The sequence below is a fragment of the Coregonus clupeaformis genome, unplaced genomic scaffold, assembly GCF_020615455.1.
Source record: "Coregonus clupeaformis isolate EN_2021a unplaced genomic scaffold, ASM2061545v1 scaf0057, whole genome shotgun sequence".
Lineage (NCBI taxonomy): Eukaryota > Metazoa > Chordata > Actinopteri > Salmoniformes > Salmonidae > Coregonus > Coregonus clupeaformis.
In genome coordinates, this window is record NW_025533512.1 from 712052 (window position 1) to 731043 (window position 18992).

The 18992-nt window shown below is 40.7% G+C and overlaps 1 protein-coding gene across 1 annotated transcript in view; it reads left to right on the top strand.

Moving 5' to 3' along the window:
• The first annotated feature begins 5072 nt into the window (after positions 1-5072).
• Positions 5073-18992, top strand: part of LOC121569051 (carbonic anhydrase-related protein 10-like) — a 47586-nt gene continuing 33666 nt past the window's right edge. The window contains exons 1-3 of the mRNA XM_041879664.2: positions 5073-5487; positions 7332-7406; positions 17607-17752. Coding sequence (XP_041735598.1) covers positions 5430-5487; positions 7332-7406; positions 17607-17752 — 279 coding nt within the window. The 5' untranslated portion in view covers positions 5073-5429. The remainder of the gene's footprint in view (positions 5488-7331; positions 7407-17606; positions 17753-18992) is intronic.

Consider the following 18992-nt stretch of genomic DNA (forward strand, 5'->3'; position numbering starts at 1 on the left):
GGCCGTATCCGTGACAACTTCCAAAGTTGTGGCAAAATGGCTTAAGGACAACAAAGTCAAGGTATTGGATTGGCCATCACAAAGCCCTGACCTCAATCCTATAGAACATTTGTGGGCAGAACTGAAAAAGCGTCTGCAAGCAAGGAGGCCTACAAACCTGATTCATCCAACTTATTGTGGGAAGCTTGTGGAAGGCTACCCGAAACGCTTGACCCATATTAAACTATTTAAAGGCAATGCTACCAAATACTAATTGAGTGTATGCAAACTTCTGACCCACTGCGAATGTGATGAAAGAAATAAAAGCTGAAATAAATCATTCTCTCTACTATTATTCTGACATTTCACATTCTTAAAAAAAGTGGTGATCCTAACTGACCTAAGACAGGGAATTTAAACTACGATTAAATGTTAGGAATTGTGAAAAACTGAGTTTAAATGTATTTGCTAAGGTGTATGTAAACTTCCGACTTCAACTGTACTTGATTAATTTCATTGCTTTTTGTGACAGCAAATGTACACTGATTGTACAAAACATTAGGAACGCCTAGAGTTGCACCCCCTTTTGCCCTCAGAGCAGCCTCAAATTGTCTGAGCATGGACGCTACAAGGTGTCAAAAGCATTCCACAGGGATGCTGGCCCATGTTGACTCCAAAGTTTCCCACAGTTGTGTCAAGTTGGCAAGATGTCCTTTGGGTGGTGGACCATTCTTGATACACACGGGAAACATCCAGCAGCTATATAGTTCTTGACACACTCAAACAGGTACGCCTGGCACCTACTACCCCGTTCAAAGGCACTTAAATCTTGTGTCTTGCCCAGTCACCCTCTGAATGGCACACATACACAATCCATGTCTCAATTGTCTCAAGGCTTAAAAATCATTCTTTAACCTGTCTCCTCCCCTTCATCTACACTGATTGAAGTGGATTTAACAAGTGACATCAATAAGGATCATAGCTTTCACCTGGATTCACCTGGTCAGTCTTTGTCATGGAATGATCCGGTGTTCTTAATGTTTTGTACACTCAGTGTATATACCTGCAGTTTATCTACTGTACAGAAGTCTACCATATAAGTAAGTGTTGGTTTATTCACTCTTACCAATAGGGTCATAGTTTGAGATGACTCAAGGGGGTCTTCATGGACACCCCCTGTCTAGGGAGCATGTTTGAGTTTGAGGAAATGGTTGAGAAGAAAATAGGAAATGGACATGGTCAAACTGCAAGGTAAGGCCTCCACTTATGGCAGGATAAGGTATCTATCAACGGGGCTAGTGTTTATCTTTGTAAATGTTTACATTATTTAAGCAATAAGGCACAAGGGGGTGTGGTATATGGCCAGTATACCACGGCTAAGGGCTGTTCTTATGCACGACGCAACACGGAGTGCCTGGATACAGCCCTTAGCCGTGATAAATTGGCCATATACCACAAACCCCCGAGGTGCCTTATTGCTATTATAAACTGGTTACCAACGTAATTAGAACAGTAAAAATAAACGTTTTGTCATACCCGTGGTGTATGGTCTCATATACCACAGCTTTGAGCCAATAAGCATTCAGGGCTCAAACCACCCAGGTTTTAAATCCATATAGACAAGTGGTGCGCACCAATATCGATAATTTGCAGTGGTGGAAAAAGTATCCAACTGTCATACTTGAGTAAAAGTAAAGATACCTTAATAGAAAATAACTCAAGTAAAAGTGAAAGTCACCAAGTAAAATACTACTTGAGTAAAAGTCTAAAAGTATTTGGTTTTAAATATACTTAAGTATATGAAGTAATTGTAATTGCAAAAATATACTTAACTATCAAAATTAAAAGTACAAGTATAAATCATTTCAAATGGCTTATATTAAGCAAACCAGACAGCACAATTTTCTTGTTTTTACTGATCGATAGAGTTTCAATATTGGTGCCCATCTCTAATAGAGATGGTACATAGATACAGTAAAAAGTATGTTGCACTTGTATGTGTTATAGTTAGTGTTGGTCCGGTTATAAATGCTATATAACAGATACATGTGATTAATTTAATCTGTTTGATCCACACTTATGTTCGTCAATGGTGATGTCACTAATTACAGGTATCTTGGGATGTTCTCTGGCAGATGAGAAGGAGATCACAACTGACTGGATTAAAGCTATTACTGTGTGCTCTTAGATGGGTACAGAGGGAGAGAAGAAATTAGAAGAAATGAAAGGAGTAAAGGAATAAATATTATTTGTCATCTGGAACAAGGTTTTTCCAGCGCTATCCCCTGTCCCCCAGAAATTGGAGAGATGACCAATGCCTTGGATTACTACTACTATCAGACCTATCAGATACTGTTGACAGTGCTGGAGCTGATGAAGAGGTCTGGAAAAAAAGACATTGGCTTGTCCACCATCACCAACCTCGAGAAACTACTGAAAGGTGTGCCAAACAAAGAATGACACTGTATCTGGTTCTGTATCCAGTCACAGTGACAACTAGGATGGTTTGTGATGCTGCTGATGATGACAATGATGATAAGATTCTGTAGATTGGTCATACTTGTTGTACTAGTGGTATTTGTAAGAGTAGTACTAATGTAGTAAAATTCCATCTGTCTACTTTGCAGACAAACCAAATTAGACCAAGACACATTTTACATTGATCCAGGGGAAAGCTGACTACCAGTTATAGTGTCCCAACAATAATTGTTTTCTCAACTAAATTATATCCAAGCCCTATAAGTGTTGCAGTGGGACTATGTTCAGTATAGTCTACCTTGGGTAGAATACCTCCATGTTTGTATATCGGCTAACGTTTTTCCTGAACATGTACTAGTTAAATACAACCACCAGATGTCTCTAAGTGTTCACATTATCCATAATTTGCATAGAACTTGTATTTTCTAGCTGTGTGGGATATTATGAAATGTATCTAAATTCTTCCCAATATTAAGTTATATTGTTGTATTGTGTAGGCCTGTCATGGTTTGTGGGTGTCATAAGCACAGATTTCATAACATGAATTAAAACTTGTGGCCTTATAAATATGGCCATTGGGCAACTGTCAAAACGTAGGCTACATGCCCTCCCTGTTAAGATGCATTACTACATTCATTAATAAAAGTAAGGAATACTGATTCAGAGTAGCTTATCTATTGACTGATCATCACTTTTTTTCACACCCTGCTGGCATGTCACTGTCCCATGGCAACTCGGTCTCAGAGCATTACGTATTATTCTGTACATAAATCCGAGACGCTCCATTTAGTATGATATATTGCCTTTCTTATTGGTATGTATTAATTTGTGGATGTCCATCTTCCATTTTGTATGATATGTTACAAATTACAATTCGTATGATATGTTACGAATTGCAATTCATACAATATGTTATTATGAATTAGCGAAAATGTACAATATGTTACAAATTGCAAAACGTGTGATATGTTACGATTTCAATATGTTGTGGCTAATGTTAGCTAGGTGGTTAATGCTAATGTTAGCTAGCTCTAGGGGTTAGGATTAAGGTTAGGGTTAAGGTTAGGAGTTAGGTTAAAGGGTTAAGGGAAGGGTTAGCTAACATGCTAAGTAGTTGCAGTGGCGTGTAGTCATGGTTGCCAAGGGAAGCCAGGCTTCCCCAAATAGTTGAGCAATAAAATAAAAAATAGATAAAATAATGTGTCTTTCGTCTCTGTGTTTTCATAATCTTATGGGAGAAATCATCCGAGGCCATGTATTTGATGCTGTCTGGAACAAAAGAGTATGACATGTTGCCACCATAGCGTTTGATTGATTGATGCCAGCAGGCATTTGGCCACCCTTGATAAAAAATTATAAAATAATTAGCCAATCAGCGTTGAGCTGAACTAAACCATGGGTTATCCTGGCACAGCAAAACACCCCCCAAGGGATGCCCGTTTGGATTTTTGGCTTCACAGCAATCACATCACATCCTTAGCAAAACATCATCATTGTCAGAAAAACTTGTCTGTTTCTGATCTGCTTGTGTTGATGTCCTGCAGTTGCTAGCTTGCTAAATCGGCCCTTTCCTAAGCCATGGATGGAGATGGGGATTTGGACTTATGGTTTTGACTTAATTCTCTGTATGACAGCGATTCTGATCTAACCACAAATTCATATATTGTGCCTGAGACGACTGAAGTTCAATATGTAGCCTAGATGTAGCCTAGTAGGCTCACGTCAACTAGCTAGCTAACTTAGCTGGTTCATTGTTGCCCATGCGAGGAAGTTAAGCAAGCAAGCATTTTAGCTAGGTAACCCATGACAACTAAAACTAAAAGCATACTACTGTATGACTGAGCCATAGACCGTTTTGCCAACAACGTTTTGGATGGCATTGGCGTTCAACTAGTCTACAAGTAGGGTGAGTCCCAAAATATATATTTTTTTTACTTGTGCATGTGGTACCATGGACAGCCATATAATATTTTGCAACATTGATTGGACTAATTTGTTTTTGGTATCTTTAAGTTTGTTTTCAATGTATTAAACTAAGCATTTATAGCCTTGTTGATTTGATGATGTTTATATGTTTAAGTTGGACAGATGTTGCTCTCCGGTTTTGGGATTAAACAAACATATGTGTAGTTTAATTTATTCCGCCACTGTGCGACTGTTGTCTTTTTGTTGTCACAGCCTTATTGTATATCACAGTGGCGTATGAACGAATAGCTCATATAGCAAACAACGCAAATATCACAACATAGGTTGTAATATGGCTTTTGTACTGGCTTGGCTTGGCTTCCTCAGTGATATTACCCATGCACCGCTACTGAGTAGTTGCAAAGTAGCTACAAAGTAGTAAGTAGTTGCAAAGTGGCTAATTACCTCAAATGCAAAAACTGTCTGTGATGAGATTTGAACATGTAACCTTTGGGTTGCAAGACTTTAGCATTATACGCTGACTCATCCACCACGACCAACCAACCACACTGGTTTTTCCCTTAAGTAACCTTTTATCTTATGTAACCATACCGAACATACAGTATTATACTAATTTGAGTGTCCCGGATTTACATTTACTATGTTACGTCTAGTCTATGAGACCAGTCTGCCCATGGTGATGGTCTACGGCGCGTGGAGACAAGTTGAGTCCATTCAAAGATAGCCAGTCATGTAGCTTTAGTCCGTACTAGGTCTGCAAACACATTCAATGGCGAAGAGAACGACGGCATCGTGTCGAAAGTATCGAATATATTTTTTTTATGGATTACATTAAGTGTTTTGAGCGGTCGTGGTTTTTGGCGCGCGTTCTTTTGGCATACCATTTTGCCAGAGCGCGCACCACTCTGAATGTGACACCTTGGATAGTTGACGGATTGGCGTCAGATTGTGGGAAATGCCTCATAAAAGTATGTCATCGTTTAGAACTCAAACGTTACAATCAATATATTTAAGCTTTTGCTAAATTAACTTGGAATGAATGAAGAATGCATATCGTTTGGGAAATATTTTCGATTTTTCAAGCATATTTCATCTGTACATCAGGTAAGCCTTGAAGCCTGCGGTTATTAAATGGAATACATGAGATGAAGTGATGAGCTCAACTTCAGGGCTTTAACAAACCCCAGAATATTGTGACATATTTAAATGTATTTGGATAAGGAAACACAAAATAGTATTATGTTGGTGATACCGTTGCAACTGTAAACCGTGCAATGTAGGGCAGGGGTGTTGCAGCTGTCTACCAACAATTGTTTCATTGTAGGTTTTAGCATGACAAGTCTTTAAAGGTCACTAAAGCAAATATTTACTCCACTTGCGCGTGAGTTAGCAACACAATTACTGTAATCGTTGATTATCCAGCCATTTTCGTGAATCTTAGTCATAATATTATATAATGGGCTATTTGTGTTTAGGATTATGGATTTGTTTTGTCCCGCCCCCAATATGGTACAAATGAGAGAACATTTTACAAAGTCTCTTTGCGGCTGCCAAATTTGTAATGCTGAGATTAGATTAAACATTCGGCGTGTTCCACATCAAGATGCTATTTACATGTTGTATGGATATCATTATTATTACACACATCTTACATCATCGCAAACACAAGGAATATTGTGTCTGCATCCCAGGAGGCTATGACAGAGACTCATTTGACAATAGATGGAACTTTTCAAGTATGTTTAATTTCTGTTCTTATTTACATCTGCCAGACAGCAATACATTGTATCTTATATTCTTACCCTCATGACCACTGACATGATGATTAGCGGGAAGAACAGCTGACCTTGGGGCTTGACCCCAAGATCCAGAAGTGCAGAGGGCAAGTGCTGTACCACAAAACCCTGGGCCTGGAATAGAGGCAGTAGAACACTCACAAACACTTTCAGTATTCTCCCTCTCGAGGCGTGTCCATTGCACAGAGCACCACCTGCGAACCAGCGCCCTAGAAACCACCGGAATTATCCCATTGCTGCCTGTCACCAATGTAGCGAGAGAGTAAGAGACAGCTGGCAGTGGGCATGATCCTCAGATCCTGTGTGGTGCAGAGGCAGGTGCTCTACCACCTGTACCACAACAACTTGGCCTCAGTGCAATTCATAGGATTTGGTATGTACATTTGTTTCCCTCCATTAAGTATGATATGTTACGTTATGAATGGAATAGCTGTTGTACAATATCATACGGATTTAAGGATGTATAGTATCACACGTCTTACCCGGCCGTACAATATCATTCGCGTTGGATGATGAAAATATAAACATCTTGTAGGACGTATATTATTATACATCTTGCTCTGATGCCAGGCTGCTTGTTCAGTTGTTAGCGTTTGTGTTAAGGACAAAGGTTAGGATAATTTATGTTGCAGGTTAGTAGAACTAATGACAAAGGTTAGGAGAATTTACGTAGCAGGTTAGTAGAATTAGGTTAAGGTTAGGGGAAGGGTTAGCTTAAATGTTACAGCTGTCCCTGACGCGACTCCAACATGCAACCTTTGGAATGCTTAATTATTATTTTGTTTTAATTCTCAGCACCCCTACTTCCCGCGCCAACCTTCCTACTTTCTTTTCTGTCTTAAGTAACCAGACCATTATTCTATTTGTAACGTAACGTAACATATCCTACTAAATGGAGGTATACAAATTAACATTCCAAACCCTACGTCTCTTTAATGTGGTCAGGCTGACCACAAAAGCCTGGGCCTCAATTCAGTTTTATCTCTCTCTAATTGTCTCTTTAGAGGTCTAATCTCTCTAATTGTCTCTTTAGAGGTAATATTAGACTTAAGAAGAAGTGAAAGTTAACAGCGTTCTAACAACTGAGTTAATGATCATTTTCAGCAACATGATAGTTACTGTGACTGTGGTTTTGTTTTTTTCCTACTGCAGCACAGCTAATTTCACCAAAGATTCTTGACGGTTGGTGGGCGTACAAAGATGCTGTCCAAGGGAGCTTTGTTCCAGGTAATTATTTTAGATGTTGAACATCACATGAACTCAAAGTCTTGGTGTCCCATGGCCCACTATTAAATAAGGAGATGGTAGAAGTTGCCCCTAGCCACAGATCAAGGGTCAGACATTTCTTTATTCCCCTTTCTCTAAATTGTTCTTATTTTACAGGCCGAAAACATTTGTAGAACTCCAGAGTAACGTTCCTTGTTGAATGATATGAAGAAACATGCTCCTTTAATCTTATACACTTCCAACTGGGCACAGATGTCAGTTCAAGCTCTAGTTTTGATTTACATTTGGTAGAGTTGTCAACTTTTTTATTTATTTATTTATTTTACCATTATTTAACTAGGCAAGTCAGTTAAGAACAAATTCTTATTTACAATGACGGCCTACACCGGCCAAACCCGGACGACGCTGGGCCAATTGTGCGCCGCCCTATGGGACTCCCAATCACGGCCGGTTGTGATACAGCCTGGAATCGAACCAGGGGGTCTGTAGTGACGCCTCAAGCACTGAGATGCAGTGCCTTAGACCACTGTGCCACTAATGCAAAAGCAACGTGAAATCAACAATATAATTCACCATATCATTGGATTTAGGTTAAAAGTTTGGTGAAAAAACGACAAAATTCCCTTATGGTGATGACTTTTTGCAAATCCAATCAGTTTTCCCACATTGATTCAATGTCATCACATTTAATGTTTTTGTTGAAATGACGTGGAAACAATGTTGATTCAACCAGTTTTTGTCCAGTGGGTTGTTTTGTATCAAAAAGCCAGACAAAACATCCCTCTCTGTTTTGGGAAGGGAACATTTCTTGTTAACCAGGAGTGTTCGCTTGGTAGCAAATGTCTTGCTCTTGGGCAGTGTTATTGTCATGGGCTGGCTTCTTCCTCCGCTCTCTGTCTCTGCAGCAGGAGCTTCAGGTTCGCTACTGTTCTGACTGCAGGTCTTATGAAAATTTTATCACAGCCCTGTCTCTCCCTCTTCCTCCCTCCCTGTGCTTCTTTACTCCATACTCAAGGGGAGCACAGACATACAAGTATACAGAAGAAGAAGGGCAACACAATGAATAAAATAGAGGTCTCAGACCTTTTCAATGAGGAAGCATCGAATGACCAATATAACTGTGCAGTCAAGTGTAGTCTGGTAACATTTCAATAATACAACACAAGCCCACATTCTGGTGACATTTCTTGTTTGAAGCTGTTATTCTTTAAAAGGTACATTTGACATAAATATTATAATAATAATATAATATGCCATTTTGCAGATGCTTTTATCCAAAGTGACTTACAGTCATGTGTGCATACATTTTTACGAATGGGTGGTCCCGGGGATCGAACCCACTACCCTGGCATTACAAGCGCCATGCTCTACCAATTGAGCTACAGAGGACCACTGTGTATATCATCATACACAGAAGGGTGACTTCCTGTTTGCAGAAATCATCAATTGCCTAGACTTCCACTATTGTCAATAGGGCCGGGACTATACCAGTATCGCACATTTTTTTCCATAGCAAACATGAAGCAGACCAAACTCTGTGGTCCTTTAAAAACCTGCTCTATCTAAAATATGATGTGCTATAGCTTGGAAATATATAAATGTGACTCTGGATCGTACCCGGCTCCATGAGGGGGCTAAAGGGGGCTTAGCCCCCTCAGTTTTAGTTTAAAAAATAGCAAAAACAATCTGTATCTTCGCTGTCAGCACAATGGACAGAGTGCACCACGGTGTGTGTAGGGGGGCTATGGAAAGCCACTGGGGTGGTTAGGTATGACTCCTTTGGGTTTCCATAAAAAGCAGGAAAAACACGTCTCATCTCTGTGGTAGGCTAAGTGAATAACGTGACACGCCTCCGCCTGTAATATTAGATTTGGATTTATAAGGGCGGGGTCAAATTTACCAGTTTATGTGTTGGAGGCCCAACTGTCTCCTTCCTGCTCCTCTGCTCTTCCTATGGGGGGAGCTCTGCAGGAGTGTCTGCCCTATGATGGGGTGTGTGAGGTTTTCATCCGACATTGACTGACACTGAATTGATTATGACCTAGCGCTCTCTGGAGCCTGGAGAGGAGATGGTGTGCTCTGACCCTTTCCTGGGCTTGGAGAGAAAATGACTGCGCCGCAAAAATGTTCCTGCTTGTGGCACAGAAGTTGTCACTGCTGGGGGGTCTGGAGACAACCCCAGTGTCCAATTTGCATCGTTCGGGAGAGAATGCTCCCTTACCTGCTACAAAAAAAAGGCCCATCTGGGGAAGTTTGTACCCCCGCATTGCCCAAAGGTTAGTGGACAGTGTTTAGGGCCTGGGCAAAGTGTTCATCTGCCTCGTGGGCAACTGCTATGATGTTCCTTTATTTGCTCTGTCAATCTACATGTTGGTCAATATGTATCATCTACCCAGTGCTCGTTTGGAATGTGCCATTCTGCCTTGCTGTCACATGTCCATTAGTTTGAGTAGTGTGTGTGTTTAAGGGGGGTGGTTAGAAATACTGAACCGTAATGATTTCAGTTGGAGGAATTGACCACTGCTACATCCTGACAATATTTAAGAAGTTACTGCTTATGTGTGAGGAACATGTCTCGGGCATCATTTTAAATGTCGAGACCAGAATAAGGGGAGGGGTGTGTGGCGACTCCCGCCAATTTGTGCTCACTATTTGTTTTCATTGTGACAATTGTTTGTCAATATTTATCAATGCCCCATGACATTTATTCATCAGTGAAGTTAATCCAAACATATTTCCCCATTAATTTAGAATGTTTGGTTATGGAAATGTTTATAATTCATTAAATATAATTATACATTCATACCATTTCTCATTCTCCAAGTAGACACGTTTGGAGAGCTCACAAACTGCACAACACTTCTGGTAAAGAACTTTTGGTTTATTTAATTGCATTTTATTTAATTGCACTTACAAGTTTACTGTCAATTTCTTTGTCTTTGTTTGGGGAGCATGTGTCCGGTTTCTCCCTCATGTTTAATGATGTGTGAACGCGCGCGCTTTAGCGTGCATAGATATACCTGACCTGCGCGCCAAGAATAGGTTAGACCAAATCTATTTAAGTGCTCTTTTGGGTATATTCTAGTTAGTTCACTTTTGGGTAACTCAAGGGGAGGCTGTATCTGAGCCTGGTGGACCCCACCTGTGCTTTATTGGTTAAGACAGGTTTTGCCTGATGAGAGGCTTTTTCTTTTAAATGCTGACATTTTGAAGTCAGAACTTTGTATATATATTTGTAAATATCACCGTCATCTTTGAAACCCCAGTGCTTTGTAAATAAATCCAACATTTGCACCTCTACCTGCCTGCCTCCTGCTGAATATTTGTCCTTATGACTGCTAGAAGGCCCCTATTTTACACTGATACAGCGTAGAGGAGATAGGCTACAGATTTCACGCCAATCTGTCACTTCAAAAGCACTCAATGATCTTGGAGTCTCTGCATTTGAACTTTATGTTTATTTTGGTATAGCGTGATAAGCAGAATTCAATATAATTCCAATGCAAGAACCCCCAAAAATGTAGCCCCTCATCGATTTTAACTGCCCCCTTAGTCACTTTATCCTGGCGCCGGGTCTGCTCTGGATGACAACATAATGATGTTTGTTTCCAACATTAGCGCTGTTTTCCTAAAGAAGTTAAATCTGCTTTGTGTTTTGTTTCCTTGCCACGATACTAACGAGTATCGCGATACTGGTATCTTCCTGGCCCTAATTGTCAATGTGGGCCTCAAGGCAGGGTGCAAATTTAGATGAGCCAATGGGCTCCTATAAGGATATGTGAAACCAGCAGAAACTGCTGCCTCGAGGGCCAGCGCTGTCCTCAACTGCTCCAAGTTGGTGGGATGTTTATGCTATTGTACATTAATTCGGCTCAAGACGTTTTTGATGAAAACAGGAAACTGTACAGCTAAAATGTACATTAGGAGCCATCTAATTGAATACTTTACTTTTTGAAATAGAAAGGAAATGGAATTGATCAAAACAGGCTCAGAAAGAGTGCAATTATGCCTTGGCCCATTAACTTATTGATACAGATTTCAATTCAACTGAACCTTTTGTCAGAAACAAAGGTATCACCTTCCTTCTATATATTCTTGCAGGAGCATAACCCTGTATTATTATTTGTATGTGCTGCAGTCTTGGAAAGTAGGTCACCAAGTTAGTGATCACAGCCAGCTATCTCTCTCTCTCTCCCTCTCACACACACACACATACACAGACGCCCTTGCAAAGACTCTGAGGGGCAAAAAAAATGTGCGGAAGGAAGAAACAGAATCCCTCCCACGCAAAGAGTTATGAGGGAATTTAAATGGAATGGGAAGAGGCTAGAATAGAATTATGATTACTATGCTCTCAATAATCTTCTAATGATATTAAAAGGCCATATTCACAGGACCAGCACTTTACATTTTCCGCTCTCACTCAGAGCTATAATAATGTTAAGCCCCTCTTCCTCTTTTTCCCACCCACTGCCTAATGTGATGAACATAGATATGTTGTAGCATATTGCTGCTGTATTTCTACCTGCGTGTATGGCAGCCGGAGGATGAGGGAATAGGTTTGGTATTGGAGCAACACTAGCTACAGCATTGTCCTCAAAGCTTAAACATTATGTCAAGGTGCTAGGTTATGGCTGACATTTAAGACTGTTAACAGCCAAATCATTTATAGGCGAGCCAGCCAAGTAATTTACAGCTTTGATAAAGGAAGGTGCTCAAAGGAAAGGTCAGAAAAGCAGTTGCTTATTCCTCCTCCTTGCCATGTCAAAATAAGATTTGATTTGTTCGAGGGCTGAGCAAAATAACCTCCTATAGCAGATGGTGTTAAATCCTCTATGATGATAAGAAGGTCTAGACCTAGGAATATTATCCTGTCAAATCAGAAGCTTGTCAGTAACCAGGTTTCCATCCAACCCTTTCCATCGGTAGAGTTAAATGTGATGGAAACCCATTTAACTTGTATTTTTTTATTCAGTACATGGAAATTTAACCTCAAGTTATTTTATGTGCATTATGTCATCATGCACAGCCTTTTATCCGCAAATAAGTCCATTACTTGATAGAAACATCTCTGGTGGGAAAAGGTGTATATTGTTTTTATGCAGATTTTAGAATATTCGCATGAAAATCTGTCACCAATTGGATGGAAACCTAGCTAGTTGTTGTACATTGTCAGGCTACTCCTTTGGAATTGGTATTGCGAGCCGCCCACCAACACCCAAAACACCCACCTGCCTTTTTATAAAGTTGTTCCATTGAATTACCCCTTGGCTTACAGCACCCTTTTAAGCACTGTTTATTGAAGAATAATTCTCCCTTCATCATTACTCTCTGATTGTCTCACACTCCATAGCCTATAGTTTGCAAGCGTCTTTCTGAGTGTTAAAAGGTCTGTACCGTGTCCTAGTATTTGGCAGACAATATTACAGCTGCTCCTGCAACACAAAGTTATTTGAAATATTGTAGTGCCATCTGTAGTTCTCTCACGTCCCAAGACATCTGCTCTCTGATGTTAACTGCATGATGGATCATCAGCTATTCCTCCAATGTAATTATATCCACAGGACCTTAGGAAAGCATTACACTGGAGTTGTGAGTGTCTCTGCACAGTCCAGCAGGTTCAATAGATGGCAACCTGCTCCAATTTTGTCTTTGTTTAGGCTGCTTCGAAAATATATTTATATATTATATATTTTTTAGTCATTTAGCAGACGCTCTTATCCAGAGCGACTTACAGGAGCAATTAGGGTTAAGTGCCTTGCTCAAGGGCACATCGACAGATTTTTCACCTAGTCGGCTCGGGGATTAGAACCAGCGACCTTTCGGTTACTGGCACAATGCTCTTAACCACTAAGCTACCTGCCGCCCCTACCTGCCGAAATGTAATCCCTACGATCTGAGGGGAGGATTTTCCTGGTCATTTTGATATAAAATCAGAGTGAATTTTGTGAATTGTGATTGCTGTGAATTGGCCAGGCCTAGTGGTCTCTCCAGACCCATTGACTTTTATGTTCTCATTTTAGTTTGTTCTCTGTAACGTTACGTTTATATCCTGACTATTTTGCTCTGGAAAAAAAACTCTAGACTTCAATTAGCTGCATATCCCAACACGTGTTGTGAAGTCTCCCTAGAGGTAGTTGTAGAGTCTGGTTTTCAGCTCTTGGCTGGGACATACTGCATTGCACCTGCTGCATGCACCTGCTACCTGATCCAGTAAAACACCTGTACTGGAATAGAGATCATGAGCACAAGGCAGCATGGGTAAAGGGGATGAGAGTTCACACGTGAGGGTTTAGACATACTTATACTTTTGTAGCTTTGTTTTCGAATGGAAATTGTTGTCTTTCATGCTCAGCCTCAGTAATATCTAGGTGCACCTCTAAGCACCTTTCGCTGCCAAAACAATAACGTTTGAATCTGCCCTATGAAGCATCCTTAACAATGAATGCATCATCATTTATTTAGATGTTTTTATCACTCTTGCTCCACCAAATCAGCAAGCAATTAATGTGGTTAAAAAGTTAAAAGTTAGATTGCCGTGCGTTGAGTGTAATGCTATCTTTTATTTCCTTTGAGCATGGTTCTCAGTTTGACATATCCTCTCTTTCCTCCGACTGTTGTGCTCACCAAATGTCACTGAGTGGGATTACAACACAGTTACATCACTGTTTTAGGACACAAAGGCTTTTATATATGTCACATTACCTCATTTTTTGCAAAAGTAATAATTGTTGCCAAAATACTGCCTTCGAAACTATCAACAACAGTGTCATTTTTTCCCTGGATCAGTTCGTTAAAACAATGATAGTTTAGTTAAAAATGCCCAGGTTTCATTTTGTGATCATTTTACTAAACATTGTGTTTTTTTGTTAACACTATATTGAACCCACTACACATGCAGCTACAACTGGTAAACAATGTGGTGGCTCAGAAAGCAGGAAGATATGCAACATGAGCTTAGTTGACATTCAGAAATTCCAACATAATTCCAGATCCTCATCTACTGTATTTCATTATCATGCATTATGAGTAGTTTGGCCAAGATCAACATGTAATGTGTTTTTTTTTTAGATTTAGCTACTTAGCTGATTCTCTAGCTGATTCACAAGCAGATTCTCTAGCTGATTCACTAGCTGATTCATTAGCTGACTCTTAATTCTGAAATTGACTCCTAGTCGTGATTTCATCTTCTTGTAGAAATCAATAAGGGGTTGTGGCACTGATCTGATACTCCTTAACCACCATTGGGCTTTGCCCAGAAGGCATGCCCCTTGCGCATGAATTAAGAGCAATGGAAAAGTACTGTTGTCCCAGGAGTCTCCGTCCGGCATTCCAGATGAGTATCAGCCTCTAATCCCTGTGCTAAGGGAGAAAGCGTAATATTCCTGAACCCTCATCTGTTTCACAGCTGGGCGACCCGCTCCACTCCCAAGCCGGCCCACGTGATGTAATCACGGCTGGGTGACGTCATGCGTGTCAGAAAGGGGTTGTGATTTCACTCTTGAGGTCTGCCACATCTGTCACAGCTGCCCTGCTCCTGTGCCACTGCCAGGCTCTGAGCCCTACTAAGAGGAGAGGAGGGGTTCTCCCAGTCCCTTATGTCATGTGCAAGGAACGAGGGAGGGTTAACTAAGATTATTTCATCTGATCTTAAATCAGTTTCTGGAAGCATTTAAACTGGTTCTGATCTAGAGGTATTCTATCTAAATACATTGTACATACACTACCGTTCAAACGTTTGGGGTCACTTAGAAATGTAAAATAACATCAAATTGATCCGCAATACAGTGTAGACATTGTTAATGTTGTAAATAAAATAAAATAAAATGGTATTGGCCACATGCGCCGAATACAACAGGTGTAGACATTACAGTGAAATGCTTACTTATTGTAGCTGGAAACGGCTGATTTTTTATGGAATATCTACATAGGCGTACAGAGGCCCATTATCAGCAACCATCAGTCCTGTGTTCCAATGGCACGTTGTGTTTGCTAATCCAAGTTTATCATTTTAAAAGGCTAATTGATCATTAGAAAACCCTTTTACAATTATGTTAGCACAGCTGAAAACTGTTGTGCTGATTAAAGAAGCAATAAAACTGGGCTTCTTGAGACTAGTTGAGCATCAGCAATTGTGGGTTCGATTCCGAAGAAAGTTTCAGAAGAAAGTTATTTGTTTCTGGCCATTTTGAGCCTGTAATCGAACCCACAATTGCTGATGCTCCAGATACTCAACTAGTCTCAAGAAGGCCAGTTTTATTGCTTCTTTAATCAGCACAACAGTTTTCAGCTGTGCTAACATAATTGCAAAAGGGTTTTCTAATGATCAATTAGCCTTTTAAAATGATAAACTTGGATTAGCAAACACAACGTGCCATTGGAACACAGGACTGATGGTTGCTGATAATGGGCCTCTGTACGCCTATGTAGATACAGTGGGGGAAAAAAGTATTTAGTCAGCCACCAATTGTGCAAGTTCTCCCACTTAAAAAGATGAGAGAGGCCTGTAATTATCATCATAGGTACACATCAACTATGACAGACAAAATGAGATTTTTTTTCTCCAGAAAATCACATTGTATGATTTTTTATGAATTTATTAGCAAATTATGGTGGAAAATAAGTATTTGGTCAATAACAAAAGTTTCTCAATACTTTGTTATATACCCTTTGTTGGCAATGACACAGGTCAAACGTTTTCTGTAAGTCTTCACAAGGTTTTCACACACTGTTGCTGGTATTTTGGCCCATTCCTCCATGCAGATCTCCTCTAGAGCAGTGATGTTTTGGGGCTGTCGCTGGGCAACACAGACTTTCAACTCCCTCCAAAGATTTTCTATGGGGTTGAGATCTGGAGACTGGCTAGGCCACTCCAGGACCTTGAAATGCTTCTACGAAGCCACTCCTTCGTTGCCCGGGCGGTGTGTTTGGGATCATTGTCATGCTGAAAGACCCAGCCACGTTTCATCTTCAATGCCCTTGCTGATGGAAGGAGGTTTTCACTCAAAATCTCACGATACATGGCCCCATTCATTCTTTCCTTTACACGGATCAGTCGTCCTGGTCCCTTTGCAGAAAAACAGCCCCAAAGCATGATGTTTCCACCCCCATGCTTCACAGTAGGTATGGTGTTCTTTGGATGCAACTCAGCATTCTTTGTCCTCCAAACACGACGAGTTGAGTTTTTACCAAAATGTTCTATTTTGGTTTCATCTGACCATATGACATTCTCCCAATCCTCTTCTGGATCCTCCAAATGCACTCTAGCAAACTTCAGACGGGCCTGGACATGTACTGGCTTAAGCAGGGGGACACGTCTTGCACTGCAGGATTTGAGTCCCTGGCGGCATAGTGTGTTAGTGATGGTAGGCTTTGTTACTTTGGTCCCAGCTCTCTGCAGGTCATTCACTAGGTCCCCCCGTGTGGTTCTGGGATTTTTGCTCACCGTTCTTGTGATCATTTTGACCCCACGGGGTGAGATCTTGCGTGGAGCCCCAGATCGAGGGAGATTATCAGTGGTCTTGTATGTCTTCCATTTCCTAATAATTGCTCCCACAGTTGATTTCTTCAAACCAAGCTGCTTACCTATTGCAGATTCAGTCTTCCCAGCCTGGTGCAGGTCTACAATTTTGTTTCTAGTGTCCTTTGACAGCTCTTTGGTCTTGGCCATAGTGGAGTTTGGAGTGTGACTGTTTGAGGTTGTGGACAGGTGTCTTTTATACTGATAACAAGTTCAAACAGGTGCCATTAATACAGGTAACGAGTGGAGGACAGAGGAGCCTCTTAAAGAAGAAGTTACAGGTCTGTGAGAGCCAGAAATCTTGCTTGTTTGTAGGTGACCAAATACTTATTTTCCACCATAATTTGCAAATAAATTCATTAAAAATCCTACAATGTGATTTTCTGGAGAAAAAAAATCTCAATTTGTCTGTCATAGTTGACGTGTACCGATGATGAAAATTACAGGCCTCTCTCATCTTTTTAAGTGGGAGAACTTGCACAATTGGTGGCTGACTAAATACTTTTTTCCCCACTGTATCTTTACTTCGTTTCCTCACTCAATGTTTCCTCCTCAGTGTTTCTTGGCAAAGTTTATGTAGTCCAAGCGCTGTTTAAGAACTTACTCATCTCACACATCAACGTGATATTAGACATCCACATGATAAAGGAAATTAAACTCACTGTGCTTGTTGTCCACAGTACCATCCTTCTGGGGGCTAGTGAATTCCGCCTGGAACCTGTGTTCCATGGGAAAGAGGCAGTCGCCGGTCAACGTCGAGACCAGTCACATGATCTTTGACCCCTTCCTCACCGCTCTACGTTTGAACACAGGCGGACGCAGCAAGGTAAGAAGATTGTGGAAAGCCTGATCTTGAACTCACAGATGACTTTTGAGCTTGTAGATCTGAAGGTCATTAGGTCTTAAACTTCAGGAGACATTGATAATCTGTAGCCTATTATTGGATTCCAGTTGTGTGTGTTCATATTATATTTATAATGCGCAATGGGGAGTAATGAGGACTAGTATGCTCAGCCATCATCGAAACGAGGTGTAGGTGGGACAAATTATGTTTACAGAATAAAAATTAATAGATTTATAGTATGAAGTAACATCAAATTTAAAAAATCTTCTCTCTGAATTCTTTAGACTACACCGACAGGGTGAATTTTCTAAACGCCACTAGCAACACCCCCACTATCTGGCCCCATGGCTCTCCTTTAGTTTTACATCATGCTCTGCTTTCACAGATGCCTTGTGAACCTCTCCCATCCCAATCCCATCCTCAAATGACCCATATAGCAGATAGTATTTATTGTAGGATTTCACTAACATTATCAAAGGGTGTTGGCAGGATGCCCCAAGCTCAAGCTGGGGACAAGGGGGCATGACCGTCGTTCACCACAGGGCATAAAGTCCACTAGGTAATAGGGGAAATCACTAATGATGTAAAATGAGAACGACAACAGAATTACACCCAGTACGGTAGTTCAAATGGGGACAATTGAAGTATTACCGAGCCTATTTGATTAAATGACATTTTATTGATGTATCTTTTGGTTCTTTGCAGTGTTGTGTAAGAATTGAAATTTACTTATTGTAAGGTGGGCATTTTTCAGAGGACAAAAACCTTTGATTAAGACCCCCCCCACACACACACACACACAACCCCCCACCCCCCCAAGATTTGGTTTCCATGAATAGTACTCTCATTTTGTTTGAATCAGAAAAAGACCACAAGGAGCCAGGGAGGATTGGCAAAGAACAGTACATGTAGGAGAGGGTTAAATTCTCTTTTTAATTCTTGTTTTATGATTAATGCCAGTGTGCATCTGCTGAGCGAGAGCGCAGAGAGCTGGGCCATCTGTGCTGGCGTGTGTCTGTTGGAGGACTGTGGGAGAGGGGACAAATGAAGTTAGCCAGGATGTTTTTACGTTTGTCACAGCTCGTCTACTCGATACTCCCAGATATATGTTCATCAACAGATGGACATGTTTACTCTCCAAGTTAACTGCCTATTTTCTTGCAGCTATTTATTGAGATGTATACAGCATTTTATTTTTAAATAGCGTCATGTGCCATGCACA